Raw genomic sequence first — 21,116 nt, forward strand, 5'->3', positions numbered from 1 at the left:
CCCACAGTGTTCTCAGACCTTTGCTGGGCTCTGAGGATGTCACAGTGCACAGTGCAGGTGAGTTCATCAACAAAGCACCCTGAATCAAATCCCCACAGAACCCAAAATCAAATCAATTTGACTTGTCTCTATTCCCTATCTCTTTCTGCCTTATGGCCACAAGGCAACATTACACAATCATGTCTCCAAAGTGAGAATAGTTTGGCTTAAAGCGTGACTGAACCAAAGCAAACTTATAAAAGGAACCATGTACTGAACTTGATTAGTTAATTCTAGATTTAATTATTACCCATCAAAAGACTCCTTAGAAGATCATCCCAGTTGGGGGCTGGGAAGGTGGCTCAATGGTAGAGCGCTTACCTTGCATGCCTGAGGCCCTGGGTTCCTCAACACCACATAAGCAAAAAGAAAAAAGCTGGAAGTGGTGTTGTGGCTCAAGTGATAGAGCACTAGCCTTGAGCTGAAGAGCTGAGGGATAGCGCCCAGGCCCAGAGTTCTGGCCTCACGACTGGCCCCCCAAAAAAGATCATCCTGGTTGTATGCTAATTATTGCATTATAAGGGAAATCATGAGATATATATATATATATATGTATATCTATCTATCTATCTATCTATATATATATAAACACATTTTCTTAATCCATTCATCTACTGAGGGGCATCTGAGTTGGTCTGTATCTTAGCTATGGTGAATAATGCTGTGATAAACATAGTTGTGCTGGGAGCTGTTTGTGATCATTTGGGTAAATGCCCAGAAGTGGGATTGCTGGGTCATAGGGGAGCTCTATGTGGAGTCTTTTGAGGAACCTCCATACTGCTTTCCAGAGTGGTTGAAGACCTACTGCACCAACAGTAGGTGGTTGAACACCTACTGTACCAACAGTGCAGTAGGATTCCCTTTTGGCCACATCCCCTCCAGCATCTGTTGTTATTAGAGTTTTTGATTACAGCCATTCTAATTGGGGTGAGGTGGAATCTTAATGATGTTTTGATTCATATTTCTTTTATGGATAGAGAAGTTGAGCATTTCTTCATGTGTCTATTGGACATATTTATTTCCTCTTCAGAGAAGTCTCTAAGTCTTTAGCCCACTTATTAATGGAGCGGTTGTTTGAGGATTTGTTTTGGGGGGATTTAATTTTTTGAGTTCTAAGTACATTTTAGATATGAGGCCCTTGTCTGTAATCTTATCAGATGAGCAGAAAAGCTCAAAAGCTATGTACATATGACCATATAAGATGATGCTAAGCCAAATGAACACCAAGATATGGACACAAGAGCTTTTTATTTGTTGTTGTTTTTAATGTACTATGTGATTTTCTTTTGTTTCTTTTCTATGCTCTTCCACCTGTGGTATATCTCCTGTTGTCACTGTATTTGATTTTGGTACCCCGCATCTTGTATATACATTTATCTAATTCGGGGAGGTGAAGGGGAATAACAAAATGCTGAAATAAGGATTCAGGATGACCCATTGCAACAACAAGACTAATAAGACACTATGTTGTAAATGAACTTTACAACTTTGGGGGGAGGAGTGGAGGGCTGGGGGAGGTAGGGGTGGGAAAAGATAGTAGGAGAAAAACAAAGGAGGGGGTAACAATGCTCCACAAGAAATGTTCTTATTACTTTACTCATGTAACTGTAACCCCTCTGTACAGCATCTTTACAATAAAATTAAAAAATTGTAAATTCAAAAATAAGACTCCTTACAGAGTCTCAGAAGAGTAAGGAGAAGCACAGAAATGGTGGGACAAAGGCTGAACTAATGCTGCACTCATACTCACTAGACACTGTGTTGAAAATGAACTATACAACTTGTCGGGGAGGAGAGTCCAGAGAGAAAAACTGAGATAAGAAGGGAAGAGGTGACACTGTTCAAAAATAAATATCCTCAATACATGACTTATGCAACTATAACCTCTTTGTACATCAAATTACAACAATAAATAAATAAATACAAAGAGCTGTAACAAGTCCTGAAACATGGCCAATGCCAACACACACTGGGCTTATGCTAAGCTATGAAAGTCTAGAACTATGATTCTTTTTTTTTCTTTTTCTTTTTCTTTTTGTCGGTCATGGGGCTTGAGTTATGGGCATGGGTCCTGTCCCTCAGCTCTTCAGCTCAAGGCTAGTGCTCTATCACTTGAGCCACAGTGTCACTTCTGATTTTCTGAGTGGTTTATTAGAGACAAGGGTCTCACAGACTTTCCTCCCAGAGCTGGCTTTGAACTGCAATCCTCAGATCTCATCCTCCTGAGTAGCTAGGATTACAGGTGTGAGCCACTAGTGCCCAGCTTAGAACTGTGATTCTTGAAGTGTATTATGCATAGTATTCACTTAGTAGAAATGTTATTTTAGTAGCCTTTCTCTAGTATAGTTATAAAACCTGGAATCTGTGCTTTTTTCTAAGCTGCCAAATGATTGTGAGTTCCTTGTTGATCATACTTTGATTGGTTCTTCTTGCTTAAAAGATTAAAGTCCTCTCAACTTATCTGTTAGTTCTTTCTCAAAGAAAAGTACCTAGAATTAGTAATACAATAGAAGTTGATCCCATTTATGAAGATGGGAAAATTCCAGAAACTTGTGGCTGGAGAGGAGAGGAACACAGAACTACAGATTCTTTGTGGCTGCATTAAATTTGAGATTCCTCAGATATGTCTATATGTAGTTGTCCAAGTAGCAAGTTGGACCTTCTGGAAAGAGCTCAGGAAAGAGCTATTACCAAAATATAGTGGTCAAAAGAGATTACGACTTGAAGATGGCCATTGATTTCATAGGTGGTCCAACCCCACAAAACAAGCAGTAGTTGAAAAAAGTACCAAGAACTACACCCTGAAAAGACTCACACTCAGGGACTACAAGGGGGATTGACAAGGTTTCCAGTGAGAGATACAATGTATTAGAAAATTAATGTGAGAAGAGCTTTAAGGAAGAACCGGGGCCCAACTCTAGAAGTCAAGCATGAATATTGTTTACAAAAATCAAAACCTCTATAAGAAAAATGTTAACCAAGCTAAGCACCAGTGGCTGACACCTGTAATGCTAGATACTTAGGAGACTGAGATCTGAGGATCACCAGGTAGAACCATTGCAACAATGAGATGTACAAGTCATTATGTCGAAAGAGGAACTTTACAACTTTGGGGGGGAAGGGGGAGGGGGAGGGAGTGGGGGGACGGAAATGGGAAGGGATGGGAAAGGGAAACAAAGGAGGAGGCAACAATGCTTGATAAGAAATGTACTCATTATCTTGCCCATGTAATTGTAACCTCTCTATATGGTATTTTCACAATAAAAAAAATTTTTTTTAAAAGAAAGCCAGCCCAGACAGGAAAGTCTGTGTGGGACTATAATCTCTAATTAACCACCAAAAACCTGAAGATGAGCAGTGGCTAAAGTGGCAAAATGCTGGTCTTAGTGCAAAAGCTAAGGGTCGGAGCCTCGGCTCTGAGTTCAAGCCTTAGTAGTAGCACACACACACACACACACACACACACACACACACACACACACACACACACACACACACACACACACACACACACACACACACACAGAGTAAAGTTAACCAAATTAAAACAAAACAGTAAGATGGGGAAGATGGGGCTGGGAAGGTGGCTCAGTGGTAGAGCGCTTGCCTTGCATGCCTGAGGCCCTGGCTTCGATTCTTCAGCACCACATAAGTAAAAAGAAAACAGCTGGAAGTGGCGCTGTGGCTCAAGTGGTAGAGCGCTAGCCTTGAGCTGAAGAGCTGAGGGATGGCGCCCAGGCCCAGAGTTCAGGCCTCAAACCGAACCTCCCCCCCCCAAAAAAGATAGGGAAGATGTGTTTGCCAATTATATAGCAAAGAATTGATATCCAGAATATGATAAAGAACACTTAAAAATTAAGAAAAATTACGATGAAGCTCTCACAAAAGAGTCAAACATAGAATGATGCAGTTCATATAAGGATAAAATGTCAAGAACTAATCTAAAATAGGTTTAACCTGACAAATTATTTGGTAAAATGTAAATTACATAAGTGTTTTAAAATTAACAAAATGACAAAACATTGATAATAGTATGGGTGGGAGTGATGAGTCAAGCACATTCTCACACTCTCTTGATGAGAATATTGCTACAGGGTTATAGCAGGTCCGTTTTATGGTAAAAATCATAGCTGGACATTCAGGTTAATAAAACAACTTCACTTTTGGTAGCTATCTGAAAAAGAAAGTACTCAAAAGCATTGGAATATTATATTTTGTAATAGCAGACATTGGAAACACCTACACACCTACTAATGGAGATAATTATAAGAATTTTAACATGTATTTTTAGTACAGAAGATTATGGAACAGTTAAAAAGAATATCTATATGTTCTCCAGTGGAATTATCTCCGAAATGTATTGTTGAAGAATACAATTTGGCACTGATGGCTCATGCCTGCAATCCTAGCTACTGAAGCGGCAGATCAGTATTATTACAGATTCTAATCCAGCCTAGTTAAAAAGTGCAAACCCAGCTGGTGCTGGTGGCTCACGCCTGTAATCCTAGCTACTCAGGAAGCTGAGATCTGAGGATCGTGGTTCAAAGCCAGCCTGGGCAGGAAAGTCCTTGAGACTCCTATATCCAATAAACCACTAGAAAACCGGAAGTGGCACTGTGGCTCAAGCAGTAGAGCGCTCGCATTGAGCTGAAGAGTGAAGGGACAGCGCCCAGGCCCAGAGTTCAAGCCCCACAACTGAGAAAAAAAAAGTGCAACTCTCTCTCAAAAATAACCATAGCATCAAGTATATACATTTTTCTAATTTGGGGAGGGGAGGGGAAATAACAGAATGCTGAAACAAGGATACAGGCTGACCCATTGTAACAATGAGACATACAAGGTATTACGTTGAAAACTGAACTTTACAACTTGGGTGGGGGGAGTTGGGAAGGTGGGGAGGGAAGGGATGGTAGGCGAAAACAAAAGAGGGGCTAACAATGCTCGATAGGCAATGTACTCATGACCTTACTCATGAAACTGTAACCAACCCTCTGTACAGTACTTTTACAATAAAAAGGCTAAATAATAATAGTAGTAATAATAATAGCAAAAATGGTAAGTAGACTACCTGCTTTGCAAGTGAGAAATGCTGAGTTCAAACTCCAGGACCACCCAAAAAACAAAAAAAAGAAACACCAAAAACATCAGAATAAAATGCAAAAGGCATAGAAATAGTACATATAGACTATGCCCATTTTTATAAAATAATAAGAGAATAAGCTGTAAACTTGTGAGTTTTTTTTTTTTTGGGGGGGTGTCTGGTCGTGGGGCCTGAACTCTGGGCCTGGGCACTGTCCCTCAGCTCTTCAGCTCAAGGCTAGCACTCTACCACTTGAGCCACAGCGCCACTTCCGGCTTTTTTCTTTTAGCTTATGTGGTACTGAGGAATTGAAGCCAGGGCCTCAGGCATGCAAGGCAAGTGCTCTACCACTGAGCCAACTTCCCAGCCCCAACTTGTGAGTTTTTAAGAATGTTTATAAAAATGCTGGAGACACTACCAGACTTAGGTGAATTGTTGTCTCTGGAAATGACTAACATTTGTAGAAAAGAAACTTGTTGTTTTGTTTTTATATTTCCTCATCTGAACTGGTTGATGTTCTGTAATTTGTGGGATTTGAAAGAAAAATACTGATTTTTTCTGAAGCTATGTCAAGCTAAAATAAATAACCTAGACAAGTCATTTTATAAGTTGTTCATTTATTCACTGAGAGTTTAAATTCCTATATATCTCAGGCAATACATTGGGGATTTGATAGATAGCAGTGAGTCAACCAGACAGAATTTCTGTCCCCATCAGACTTAACCTGTAGTAAATTCAGGTTTGTAGTAGATTCAGCCTTCTCTGTCGGCTGTTCTTACACTTACCAGATTCCCTGTCCCCAAAAGAAAAATACTTCAACTAATTCCTGGCACTTTGCTGACCTCCTGAAGAAGTCTGGGGAATTCACTATGGCAAGTGCATCTTTGCTTGACAACCACACTACAAATTATGAAAAGCAGCAAGGAAAAATAGTACAGTATTAGAAAATTAGCTATTCTTGAACTGCCCTAGAAACTCCCAAATTCCTTCTACAATAGTATCTATAGAATACCACAACCAACTTCAAGACAACTAATTTAGCAAATACATTGCCCGAACAGATGCTGTTTATAAGTGGTCAACAACCTGGACTTAAACTGGAGCTTAAATAGCTCAAATCTCTCTGCCATACCACACAGAAGTTGTTGTACACATACTTTGTGATAGATACATTCTTTCTGTGATACTCAGTAAGGCACGATAATTAAAAGAGGACCCCAGCCAGGCCTATAATCCTAGTTACTCACGAAGCTGAGATCGGAGGAACACGGTAAAAGCCAGCTCAGGCAGGAAAGTCATGAGATGCTTATCTCTAATAAACTACTCAGAAAAAAGCCAGAAATGGTACTGTGGCTGAAGTGGTAGAGCACTGGTCTTGCACAAAAGAAGCTGAGGGACAATGCCTAGGTCCCTGAGTTAAAGTCTTAGGACTGCCAGAAAAAAACAAAAACAAAAACAAAAAACAAACAAACCCCAAACAAAAAAGAGAACACTATCCTTTGAGGTTTATTCACCAAGTAGCACCCCAATACCATGCTAGACTTTAGCTTCAAATCTGCTCATACTGATAGCTAAAAATGTAAGCAGCTGCTAAAACCCAGCATTTATATCACGTAACTATTCCTACTTACTTTTTTTGCCTTTAAATTCTTTTAAAATCACAAACACCTTTTAATCTCCACAATGATGGGCATCATTATCTTAATCTACATTGCTTATGAACTTTATGACCTTCAACAATAAAACTATTTTTTTTTTTTACAAATTGGGTGATATGTACATTTCTTTCCTTTAGCTTCATGTCAGGTGTTCCCTCCTTCTCTCTCATTCCCTCCATCCCATAAATGTCCTTGGGTTGCTTAGTTCACTTTCACCAATTGATAAATAAATCATCTACAGAATACATATACTTATGACATATGGCTTTTCCTAACTCAGAAGACCTCAAGCTGAGATGGTCAAAAACATTCTCATGAAAGACACATCATACTAGTCATTAAGCATTCGGTTCCAACAAGCCAAAGTCACTCCTATGTGTGTCTCTCCTCATCTTCACAACCCATTTCTCTCCTCATGCTGCTCTCTCTCTGGCATGTTTGCCTGATACCTCTTCCTTGTCTCAAATTCATTAAAAAATGATGCTCTGGGCAGACTTCTCTGAGATCCTTAAACCAAATCAGCTTCCTTCCACCTCACAAATCCATCCAAAATTGTTCATCCTTCTATTGTATCATGTAGTGGATGCAATTGCACACATATTTTTATTTATTTTAGTATATTATTTTCTTGAGATCTGAGTTTATCAGGCAATGTGTACCTATTACTAGTCCCATTACCAAAAGTATTACTAATATTAGGAGCACTATATGTGTTAAACACTATAAATGTATTATGTGTAAAGGTCACAAACCCTAGGTGGTATAATTATTATTTATAGTACTGAAATAAAATTATTTTATTTCAAAAATGTATACAATTCAGTATTTATAAAAATAAAATTAAGGGAAAAAATTAAGGAAAATTACTTCAATTTTGTATAAAAATTCAACTGTATAAATTTATTATTATTTATGCAGTTGAAAGTAAATTCCAGACAGAGCTGATTAGCAGGGACACTGAGAGTGAACATAAAGTCTTTTCCATTTAAGGCTCCTGTTTTAACCACTACTGTAAAATATTCCCTTTCAATAGAGTAGAAAACACTTATTAAGTGCTTGTAAGGTGTAACTGAGCATACATACATTAGCTCATTTGTTTTCACAAACGCTGTGCTATATAAATAAGGATTCTAATCTAATCTAATTCTAAAATGTGACCAAGTGTCCAGATGGTTAAATGACCACAGAGCTATGGAGACTGGATTTGAATGCTGGTCAGTGTCCCTTCAAAGCTTGAGTCCTTATGACTCTATTCCGTGTCCCAATGATAGTCTCTTCTTTACCGTTTGTTAACATTGCACATGTGTGCAGGAATTCATTCTGTGGGAATAGAGTTGGATCATTACCCCTTCCAAAGGGAATCAACCAAACCCATCAGCTTCCTACGCACTCACCTTAGTACATGTGTGGAACCATTAATGGTTGTAGTAGAACAGGGGATGGTCTGGCCCAGAATGGAAGGTCTTCTGTAGCGTTCATCATCACAGCAGAGGATGATGAGGAAGGCACGTCGAAAAGACTTATTCAAGAAGGCGTAGAGAAAGGGGTTCAATCCGGAATTGATATAGCCGAGCCAGAGGAAAGCAGTCCACACCTGCTCAGGGACAGTGTAGTCTACGAAAGGATCCACGATATTGGTGACAAAGAACGGAGCCCAGCAGAGGCAGAAGCAGCCCATGATGATGCACAGGGTCTTGGCTGCTTTGGTCTCTGTCCGCATGCGGTGGGTGCTTTGCTGGTCCGCAGGCTGGGCCCTGCCTTCCGAAGGGGCCCCTCCCGCACGCTGCAGCATCTGGATCTGGCGCGCGTGCTCCTTGGCCGTGACATAGATGCGGTAATAGGCCAGCACCATGAGGAGGAAGGGTATGTAGAAGGCCACCACAGAGCAGGTGATGGCGTAGGGTTTGTTGACCATGAAGACACAGTACGTAGAGTTAGAGTTGTGGTTGAACTTCCTTTTCTCTATCTGAGAGTTGGAGGGAGGGAGAACATTGGGGGAGGAAGAGAAGGAAACAAAGATGGAACAGGAGGAAAAAAATAAGGAAAAATGTAAGGAAAGAGACATTGAAAAGAAGAGAAGGGGAATAGTAAGACAGAGAGGAGGGAAATGGGGAGGTAGCAGAAAAAGGAAAGAATGGATGAGAAGAAACAAAGAAGATAAGGGGAAAGAAAAGGAAGAAAGTCGATTAGCATACCTTTGTTTTTCTTAACAGTCCTACAGCACAGAGAACATCAGAACATCGGTGGCAAAAACAAACAACAGCAGCAAGAAAAATAAAATGGAAAAACATGGACATATTATTCCAGGACTCAGAGAGCCTGCCTGTGTAAGAGAGGCAGAAGTAGAAATTGAATGGGGACAGGATCATTCTTCTTTCGATCTGCTCAATCTCTCTTCTCCTTTCCTTGTCGACTGGCACACAATATACCAGTGTCTCTTCACAGGTTGGCTTACTCAGTACCATCAGAATCCTTTGTGGTTCAGATTTCCATCTCCCGCTTTCATTTATTGGCACTAAATCTCTAGGCAGTCAGGCTCAGATTTCTGAACTTTTAGACACTATTTTTTTTTTAAGAAAATAGTGAAATTCCTAATACTCGCTATTTCCCAGATTCATTTCACTGCTGACTGGGGGGGGGGTCCCATGAAGGTTTTTCTCATTTTGATAATATACTACTCAAAGTAACTGATATAGCACAATGCTCAAGAAGGGACTAGGGCTTTAAGGGAAAGAAAACATGTAGATATTTTAGAATCATAAGAGAAAATAGTAAGTACTTCCTTAGTATCTATCTGTATGCTCAACTTCCAAGTGTCTCCATATTCTCTATGCTCCTTAGGAGCCATCAGATTGACTGACTTCTAAGGTATGACAATGTTTGTGTTCAAATTACCCTTGGCTTACATAAAAATGGCCTCAAAGCACAGAGTAGTGATACTGGCAATTTTATTAAAGTATACAGTTATGATTATTCTATTTTATTATTAGTGATTATTATTCATCTATTACTGTACTTAATTTATAAATTAAACTTTACCATGGATATGTAAAAATGGGAAAACATTGCATACATATGTATATGTGAATAGAAATAAACATGTACACACACATTCACCAACACATATACATTATTCTCAGTTTCAAGCATCTAGCCGAAGTCTTGCAGTATAAACCTCATGGAGTATTGGAGATTTTTTTTTTATATGGACTGAACAAGTTAAAATCATGTGGGAACCTGAACACAATCTGAGCTGGTGCCTTGGTAATACTCATTACCTCCTATCATATCCCAAACCCAGACCATTTAGCTATCCATCCCACTGACTCCATTCAAACTGGTGAGTTCAAAGTTATCAATTTCCACATGATCATGTCCATGCTGCCTTTTTTTGTTGTTGTTGTTGGTCAGTCATGGGGCTGGATGCTGACCCTGAGCTCTTCAGCTCAAGGCTAGTGCTCTACCACTTGAGTCACAACACTTCCGGTTTTCTGGTGCTTAATTGGAGATAAGAGTCTTACAGACTTTCCGGCCCAGGCTGGCTTTGACTTGCAAACCTCAGATCTCAGCCTCCTGAGTAGCTAGGATGAGAGGTGTGAGCCACAGGTACCTGGCCCCCTCTGCCTTTTAAATGAGTTACTATTCTTTTGACATATCTGATGCCTTAGCTTTCTTTGTGGATACATGTTTGGTTGAGGAAAGTTACTTAAGAAGTAGATAAATATTAAATGTGTATACAGGCAGATAAATTATTTCAAAGTAAATATACCTGTGTAATTATTGAATATCTATAGAATATCACCAATATATGCAAAGCCTGTCATCACTCTGCTCAACTGTCACTATTAATATATGTCACCATGGACTAAATTTGTTTTCCAACTTCATATCAAAGCAATCATAAAATATGTACTGTTTATATATCTCCTTTAGCTTAATATATCATTCATATTACATTAGATACCACTGAGGCCTGCGAATTACCTTCAAAATAGTTAAACATTAAGTTATGTGAGTCCATACTCTTCTTACAAGTTCAATTTGACTAAGTTCTTTTCAACTCTCAGCCTGCCCTGCTATCTGCACCTCTGATCTGTGTTTATTATGCCCCCTTGCTCTAATTTGAATTTCAAATCAAATTTAACCAAGTCTAAATTTATCATGAGCCTTCACATTCTAGGCTGTGGTTTGAACAGACATTTCCTAATGACTAGTGATGTTTACAATTTTGCTATTTGGATAGCCACCCTTGGCAAGGTATTATTCAGGTATTACACTATTTTAAAACATGGCTGCATCTCATTTGACTTTTAATAGTTCTTCTATATTCTGGCTATGTCTTTGTTAAATTTGGATGACAAATCAGTCCTGTTAGATAGACATTCCAAATTTTTTGCTAGTACTTTTTGTTATCTGTTTAAGAAATCTGTTTACTCTTCAGAATATTCTCATACCTAACCATTTAAAAATGTTTTTGTAAAGTATATCTTAGCATGCTGTCATTAGTTTTTGCATCAAATTCTTCATTTCATCTGAAATCATTTTTTTTCTAATGGCATAATGTAGGACACAGGATTACATTTTTACCTAGCACTACGGAATAAAAAGACTGCTTTCTCAGATAACCTGAAATACAATCATAAATAAGAGAACTGTAGGTGCATGGCACTGTGTCTGAATTTTTTACTTTTTAACTTTCTTGATTTGTCTATACATTGTTCTATTTTTGAAGGGGAGGTTATATTTTTGTTTTACTAATTTTTTAAGATTTTTATATTTTTGTGCTGATACTTGGGTTTGAATTTAGAGCTTCAGCACTGTTCCTTAGCTTTTTCATTCAAGGATGGAGCTCTACCATTTGAGCCACAACTCCATTTTTGGCTTTTTGCAAGTTAATTGGAGATAAATGTCTCACAGACTTTCCTGTCCAGGCTGATTTTCAAACCAAGATCCCCAGATCTCAGTCTCTTGAGGTGTTTTGTTAATATATAACTTTATTTTTGTTATTAAGATGCTGTACAGAGGGATTCTCTGTTTCATAAGTCAGGTGATGAGCACATTTGTTTTTGGATAATGTCATCCTTTCCTTTGCTTCCCCAGTTTCCCCTTCCCCTACGTGTACAAGGGGATTTCAATTCAACATGTCCGTTTGTGAGCACAATGCATCTTCATCAACTTCACTCCACTATCTTAATTTCTATGACTATTAATTTTGGCTAGTTAGTAATAAAAGTCTTTAAACTATGAATTCCTTTCTTAAAGAGTTCTTTGGCTATTTTGTGTTGTTGTTATTGGTCATGGGACCTGAACTCTGGGCCTGGGCACTGTCTCTCAGCTCTTCAGCTCAAGGTTAGTGCTCTATCAATGGAGCCACAGTGCCACTTCTGGCTTTTTCTGTTTATGTGGTGCTGAGGGATCAAACCAGGACTTCATGCATGCAAAGCAAGCACTCTACCACTGAGCCACCTTCCCAGCCCTGCTTTGGCTATTCTTATATCTCAATATTTACATATTAAAGCTGGACCAATAACAATCTTCAAGGGTTTTGATTGGAGTTAGAATAAAATGATCAAGGAAAATTGACATTTCACTATTATCCAATTTGTGAACGTTTGAATGAATCCTTTTCTATAAATCTTGTACAATCTATCTCAGTAATAGTTTGTATTTTTTCTGTAAAATAGCATGCACAATATTTGTTAGATTTCTTCCAAGTGTTGTATGTCTTTCTTTCACTGTACCATATTAAATTCTTTTTCTGAATTGTTGCTGGTATGTAGAATTCAAGGAGTATTTGTTTTATCCTGTTCTACAACTTTGCTACATCAGTTATTGATTTATATTTTATCTCTAGATTCTTTCTTATTGTCTTCATGAAGACTTGTGTGATCTGCATATAATGACAGTTTCATTCATCCTTTTCAATAGTAATATCTTTTTATATTGCTTTATTGAACTTGAAAATATCTCTAAAAAGGGAGTTAAGAAAGGGTAAAGGAGGAGGAATTTGATCAAAGTACCTTCTATGCATGTATGTAAAAATCACAATGAAACTCCTTACTTTGTACAATGACTATATGCTATCTGAAGAATAATTTTGAAACAGAAAATTATAATGATGGACACACTTTTCTTCATTTTCAGTCTTTTGAGCAAGTTTTTAATAAGATCTTGTAAGTTTTGTCAACACTTCCAACTTAATTGGGGAAAGTTCTCTTCCATTTTTGGTTTGATGAATTTTGTAGAATCAGGAATGTCTATTAAATTCACTAATGACAGTAATAGCATATTCATGTAGGCCCATTGGAGTAGTGAAGTAAATGACATTGCATTGCATTTCTGGAAAAAGATCTCACTTGACATTGATATTGTGACACACTAGATTCTTTTTAAGGACTGAAGGACTTTTCTCTCAACTGTGCACACTTTCAACTGACAGCTATTGGTCACCAAACTTTTCTATTATTAGCACTTGATTGAAAGGCAATACTTAACCTGATGTTCTGTTCTCTATGCATTTCAGACACATAAATAAATATCAGGAAAATGTTATATGTACATATAAATTATAATTATGGAATCATAACATTATAGTTATGATTATATCATAAGTATATAATTTATGTGATTACATAGTTAATTATAATTATACAATTAAATTATATTACATGTAAATATCTAATGAATAAAGATCAGAAAAATAAAGATTGAGAAAAATATAAATATTTATAATGTTATATTATGTATAATTATATGTATAATATATTAATCATATTACAATTACATCATATATTATTACAGTTATATTATTGTTCTAATATACAATATAATAGCATAATATAATATGTATTAATTTGTAATATGTAATAATATAAAATAATGTATAATATGTAGTATAATATACAATAAAAATATAAAATATAATATACTCTATGTAATATATAATGTAATTTATATGTATATATAGTATATAATTATTATGTTACATAATATGTAATATAATAATGTAAGTTAATAATATAATAAGGTAATATATAATAATGTCTAATATTAATTAGTAATGTTAAAAATGTAACAATATAATATATAATATATGTAATGTAATATAATACATAATAAAATATGATGTATTAATATTCAATATTGATATGCTATATAATGTCATATATGTACTTTATAATAATATTAAATATTATTAATAATAATGTATGATAACATACATATATACCATAATTATAATTAAATATATTAAAATATAATTATATGCATTTAATATATAAAATTATATTTCATGAGAATATACACATGAATTAATGATTTTTTACATATAAAAATAAATATAAAATTAATAAAACTACAATCATATTAGTTACATATGCATTTAGCATCTTCTGTAGTATCTATTTGTACTTGTCTTTCTATTGAATTGATACTTATCATTATGCAATCTTTATTTCAAGCAATGTTACTTACCTTCATTTTTACTTTATAATTGATAATAAACCTATAAAAGCTTCTTTAAAAATTAGTAATTCTGTAATGAGGCACCTGAAGCTCCTTGAAAAAGAGCAACAAGCTAAACCCCAATCCAATAGATGGAAACAAATAATTAAAATTAAATTGTAATTAAATGATTTAGAGTTCCCACCCCCCAAAAAATCCCAGAAAGAATCAACAAAACAAAGAGTTGGTTCTTCAAAAAATTTAACAAAATTAACAGACCCTTAGTAAATCTTATCAGAAAAAGAAGAGAACACACCCATATAAACAAACTCAGAGATGAGAATGGAAACATCACCAGAGAAACAACCAAGGTTCAGAACATTATAAGGGAATACTTCTCAAACCTTTATGCTAAGAAGTTTGAGAATCTGGAAGAAATGGACAAATATTTGGCAAAGATTGACATGCTGAAACTAAACTGAGATGATTTAAACCAACTTAACAGATCCATATCAAGCATCAAAATAGAAATAGCAATAAGAGCACTCCCCCCCTCCCCCCCCAAGAAAAGCCCAGGACCGGATGGATTTACAGCTGAATTTTACAAGGCCTTCAAAGCAGAACTCACACCAATACTCCTCCAACTCTTCATTGAAATTGAAAGTGAAAGTTTCCAACCAAACTCTTTCTATGAAGCCATCATAACCCTCACCCCAAAACCAGGCAGGGACTCATCAAAGAAAGAGAACTATAGACCCATTTCTCTGATGAATATCAATACAAAACTTCTCGACAAAATTTTGGCCAATCAACTTCAACAACTCATAAAAAAAATCATACACACGACCAAACAGGATTCATTTCAGGGATACAAAGTTGGTTCACTATAGGCAAATCAATCAATATAATTCATCACATCAACAAGAGCAAGGATAAGAACCACTTGATTGTCTCAATAGATACAGAAAAAGCATTTGATAAGACCCAACACAGCATTATGATGAAAGCTTTGGAAAAACTAGGAATCCATGGAACATTCCTCAGTATAATCAACACTGTGTATGACAAACCTACAGCTAGCATTCTGCTTAATGGTGAAAAGCTAAAGCTATTTCCTCTAAATACAGGAATGAGACAAGAATGTCCACACTCTCCACTTCTCTTCAATTTAGTATTAGAATGCCTAGCTAGAACAATAAGACAAGATGCAAACATAAAGGGGATCCAAATAGGGAAAGATGAAGTAAAATTCTCCCTCTTTGCAGACAACATGATCTTGTATTTAAAGAACCCCATGGACTCCACTCCCAAGGTACTCAAGCTGAGCTGAAACTTTGGCAAAGTATAAAATTAACCCTAAAAAGTCAATGGCCTTTTTTGTATGCCAATAACGAGAACAGCCCAGCTGAAATCAGGAAACCAACTCCTTTTGTAATAGCCACACAAAAACAAAATACCTAGGAATTAAATTAACTAAAGAAGTGAAGGACCTCTATGACAGAAACTTCAAAAACCTGAAAATGGAAATTAAAGCAGAAGTAAGGAAATGGGAAAACCTCCCATGCTCCTGGATTGGGAGGATCAATATTGAGAAAATGGCAATGCTGCCAAAGGCTATCTACAAATTCAATGTGATATATATCAATATTCCAACCTTATTCTTCAATGAAATAGAAGAAGCAATCCAAAAAATTCATATGGAACAATTAAAGACCCAGAATAGCAAAAACACCTTAGCAGAAAGAACAGTACTGGAGGAATATCAATACCAAATTTCAAACTCTACTAGACTGCGATAGAAATCAAAACAGCTTGGTACTGGCACAAGAACAGACCTGAGGGCCGATAGAATAGAATTGAAAACCCAGAAATGAACCCACAGATCTATAGCCACCTAATCTTCTATAAGGGAGCTAAAAAAATAGAATGGAAGAAAGACAGCCTCTTCGGTAAGTGATGCTGGCAAAATTGGTTAAACACCTGTAGAAAACTAAAGCTAGATCCTTATATCTCACCCTGCACCAGAATCAACTCCAAATGGATCAAAGACCTCGAAGTCAAAGCAGACACCTTGAACACATTAAAGGAAGGAATAGGAGAAACCCTAGGTCTCCTTGGCACAGTCCAAAATTTTCTGAATAAAGACCCGGAAACAGAACAAATCAAAGAAAGGTTGGACAAATGGAATGGCATGAAACTGCAGAGCTTCTGCATGGCAAAGGATATAACTAGCAAGATCAATAGAAAGCCCACGGATTGGGAGAAGATTTTCACTAGCCATACAAACAGACAAGGGTCTCATATTAAAATATACTTAGAACTCAAAAAATTAAATCCCCCCAAACAAATCCTCAAACAAACAACTGCCCCATTAATAAGTGGGCTAAAGACTTAAGGAGAGATTTCTCTGAAGATGAAATAAGAATGGTCAATATACACATGAATAAATGCTCAACTTCTCTAGCCATAAAAGAAATGCAAATCAAAACAGCTTTGAGATTCCATCTCATCCCAGTTAGAATGGCTATAGTCAAGAAATCTAATAACAACAGATACTGGAGGGGATGTGGACAAAAAGGGAACCCTACTGCATTGTTGGTGGGAGTGTAAACTTGTTCAACCACTTTGGAAAGCAGTATGGAGGTTCCTCAAAAGACTACACATAGAGGTCCTTTATGATCCAACAATTGTACTTCTGGGCATTTACCCAAACAATCACAAACAAGACCATACTAAAGCTACAATCACAACTATGTTTGTCGCACCATTGTTCACCATAGCTACGATATGGAACCAATCCAGATGCCCCTCAGTAGATGAATGGATCAAGAAAATGTGGTACACACACACACACACACACACACACACACACACACACACACACACACACACACACACACACACTGGAATTCTTTGCCTCCATCAGAAACATGACACTGCCCCATTTTTAGGAAATGGAACGACTTGGAAAAAATCGTATTGAGTGAAGTAAGCCAGGCCCAAAGGAAACATAGCTCCCATGGTTTCCCTTATTTGCAATAACTAGTATAAGTCTAGGACAAGCAGAAAAGATAAAAGCCATGTACATATGACCATAAAGATGATGCTATGCGAAATGAACTACAAAATAGGGACACAAGAAGTTTTATCTTTGTTGCTGATCTTTTTAATGTCCTTATATTGAACTGTGTGATTTTTTTTTGTTTCTTTTGTATGGTCTTCCTCCATGGTATAATCTCTGTTTTCATTGTATTTGTTTCAGGTGCCCTGCATCTTGTATACACATTTTTCTAATTTGGGGAGGGGAAGGGAAATAAAATGCTGAAATAAGGATACAGGTTGACCCATTGTAACAATGAGATGTACAAGACACTATGTTGAAAACGAAATTTACAGCTTCGGAAGGGGAGGGGTGGGGGGGAGTTGTGGAGGTGGGGAGGGAAGGAATGATAGGGGAAAAACAAAGGAGCTGGTAACAATGTTTGATAGGAAATGTAATTATTACCTTACTCATGTAACTCTAACCCCTTTGTACAGTATCTTCACAATAAAAATATATATTAAAAATTAGTAATTAACCTCTCTTCCAGTAGTGTATATTTGCATTTTGTCTTTTTTTCCTTTCCTTTTTTTTTTTTTTGGTTGGTCATGGGGCTTGAACTCTGGGCCTGGGCACTCTCCCTCAGCTCTTCAGCTCAAGGCTAGCGTTCTACCACGTTAGCTACAATGCCACTTCCAGTTTTCTGGTGATTGATTGGAGATAAGTGTCTCATGGACTTTCCTGCCCAGGGCTGGCTTTGAAGTGCGATCCTCAGATCTCAGCCTCTTGAGTTGCTAGGATTACAAGCATGTGCCATGGGCACGGGCACCTAGCTCATTTTCTTTTTCTTTTTGTTTTCAGTTTTCCTTTGCAGAATTTTATCAGTTGATACTTACTCTCTGTATCACAACTTGATTTTAAAAATCTTGCAGTTTTCTGTATATTTCTTGCATTTTTTGGTTCTCTTTTCCCCTAATTCATTATTTTAAAAATAATTATCTTAAAATAGTCTATTTTATCTCCCTTGTTAGTCTTTATTTTAGGTTTTTTTTTTTTTAGTTTTTAGGTTCCCCCCCATTATTAATACATTACTAAATCCTACTGCAGTCTCCTTAATATATTTATTAGTTCCTTGGAAAAACAAGGATCTTTAATGCCTTATCTACTCCTTGCCTGTATGCTGTTACTTTCCCATATTCTATGTACAGGTAATATTTCAAAAGACAGGAGTGTTACTGTTGTTTTCAGTAGTCAATGTTCTTTTGTCCTACACAAGCATTTACCATTTCCCATGTCTCTATTACTTGCTGCTTCACAATTCTTTCATCTGAGATCTATTTTTCTAGATTGTTTTCCCCTACAGATACGATAAATTTAGAAGTAAACACATACTTCAAAAATTATAGGCTGAATTTTAGGCTCATACCTCCGAACTTTCACATGGAATTATACTTATTAAAATCCCAAGCATCTTGGCACTCTCAACTTTCAAACTGTTCTCTCAGCTCATTGAGTTAGCCACAAGCCAAGAACTCTTGCTTCCTACCCATCCTCTACCTCTCCACGGATCATGACAACAGCAAAGGACGTCTTTGGTGCCATAGCTACTGAAGAATCTCTCATGCACATTCTCTTTCTCTTCCTCTCTTCCTTTTTCTCCATCTGTTTGTTTGTCTTGCTATATATGAAACGTAGATCTAGGTGATAATGGATATAGATAATATAGAGCAAATAATGCTAGAAATATATTCATTTTGTGGCACTGGAATTGAAACTCAGGGCCTTGTGCCCTGAGACCATCTACCACTCAAGCCACACCCCAACAGACACTGAAGTCTTATTTGCCTCAGTTCTGTCCAATAACATCAAATAGTACTCTCCTTTATCCTAAGGTTTGGTCATTTGCTTGCTTAACTTGAACAGGGTTCTTGCTGGATATTCCAGACTGGCCATAAACTTGCAATTCTTTTGCTTCCTCCTCCTGGTTATATTATAGGAATATACCACTATACATGGCAATTGGTTTTTAATGCAGTGTATTTTATTCAGTTTTATTATCATGGCTGAATAGTTCCAATTATATCCAGGAACAAAATTCTCCTTCCTTACTTTAATGTATTTTTAACTTGACTTCTAAGGAATTTTCTGTTTTTCTTTTTTAATGCTTGTTCCTCTTTATTGGTTTGCTATTTTCTAGACATTTTCTCACTCATTATTTTCATGGCTTTTGAGTTTTACAAATGAAATATAGTGCGGTTTCTTTTTACTAGATTTTAAGTGCCATAAAAGTTGGAATGCTTTTCACCATTGATTTCCTAGGTACCAACAGAATATACTGAATTATTGATATTTCTTGAATGGCTAAGTGAATGAATTGGCAAATATATGGTCATTTGTAACCTTTAGGGAGGAAGTAGAGCATTTCTGGCACTTCCAGCTGTAAAAGCTCAAATGCTCTGACTTAGCAAAGAAGACTCTAGGTTCTTGCTCTGGTCTTATCTATATTTCCATGTGTGTGTATGGGTTTATACATGGGGGTATATTATTGATCCTGATTATTCATATTTTGTGGGTTCACTATTCACTAACATTTACTTACACTCTCCAAATGTCAATTTCTGTGCATGGTGCTTTCACTGGTTTTACATACATGCACCTAGAAGGATGTGAGAAATATCATGCTGGAGAGGCATGATCCAAAACTGAAATCAAACAAAAAATGCTTTGTCTTCCACTAGAAGATACGTGTCCTTTTGCTTTTCCTGCTGCATATTTTGCATCTTTGCATGTTTTTGTTGTCCATCACACTATTTAGTATATCCCTTATTAGTACTGACTAAAATGTTGTCCAGGGTTCCTAACTGCCAAAGGTCTTTAAAGAAAAAGATACATGCATTAGACAAGTTTCATTCAGGCAGTTGCTACAGTGCCATGGCATTCAATTCAGTGATAATGAGTTAACAATGTAAACTAAATCAGTGTCATTAAATAGAAAGACACATAAAATACTATTATGTATTGACTAGCTAATAAAAATGCAATTAAAGACTTAGAGGAGTCTAACCCTGTGTTTCCCTTAGGAGCAAAGATTCACTGTTTGCTGGTTCAGTGTTGGCAGTGAATAAAATGTGATAGCTGAGGACGATGAGAATAAGCACTGAATGTTGTGATCACACAGGTGGCACTAGCTTCTCTCTCAGCAGATCCATCTGCTGAGAATGTATGTGTGTGAATGAATGGAGATAGATGCACTTAAGTCATGTTAATGGTAAGCAGATGCTTCATCTAGATAGCTGGTAATAGGGCATGTCTCTAATTTATCCTCAAGGGTAAAAAGAAACCTCCTACATTGTTTTCTTTCTTTTTTTATCTTAATATATATTTTTATTTTAAAAGTACTGTACAGAGGGGTTACAGTTACATGAGCAAGGCAATGAGTTCATTTCCTATCAAGCATTGTTACACCCTCTTTTATTTTCCCCTACCATCCCTTTCCTCCTCACCTCCACAATTTCTCTGCCCTCCCCCCAAGCTGTAAATTTCGTTTTCAACATAGTGTCTTGTACATCTCATTGTTACAATGCGTCAACTTGTATCCTTATTTCAGCATTTTGTTATTTCCCTTCCCCTCCCCAAATTATAAAAATGTATATGTAAGATGCAGGGCACCAGAATCAAATACAGTGACACAGGGGTGGGGGAAGAACATACAAGAAACAAAAAAATCACATAGTACATTGTAAGTATATTAAAAAGATCAGCAACAAAGATAAAAAACCTCTTGTGTCCCTATTTTGGGGTTCATTTCGTTTAGCCTCAGATTATATGGTCATATGTACATAGCTTTTGACCGTTT

At 36.7% G+C, this 21,116-nt stretch overlaps 1 protein-coding gene across 1 annotated transcript in view; it reads right to left on the reverse strand.

The window, feature by feature from the left end:
- Htr4 (5-hydroxytryptamine receptor 4) overlaps positions 1-21,116 on the reverse strand; it is a 220,803-nt gene that overhangs the window by 50,281 nt on the left and 149,406 nt on the right. Inside the window, exon 6 of the mRNA XM_070036005.1 lies at positions 8,172-8,743. Within this exon, the coding sequence (XP_069892106.1) occupies positions 8,172-8,743 (572 nt within the window). The remainder of the gene's footprint in view (positions 1-8,171; positions 8,744-21,116) is intronic.

Source organism: Dipodomys merriami, unplaced genomic scaffold (genome assembly GCF_024711535.1).
Source record: "Dipodomys merriami isolate MVZ:Mamm:240054 unplaced genomic scaffold, mDipMer1.0.p SCAF_27, whole genome shotgun sequence".
NCBI classification, from domain to species: domain Eukaryota; kingdom Metazoa; phylum Chordata; class Mammalia; order Rodentia; family Heteromyidae; genus Dipodomys; species Dipodomys merriami.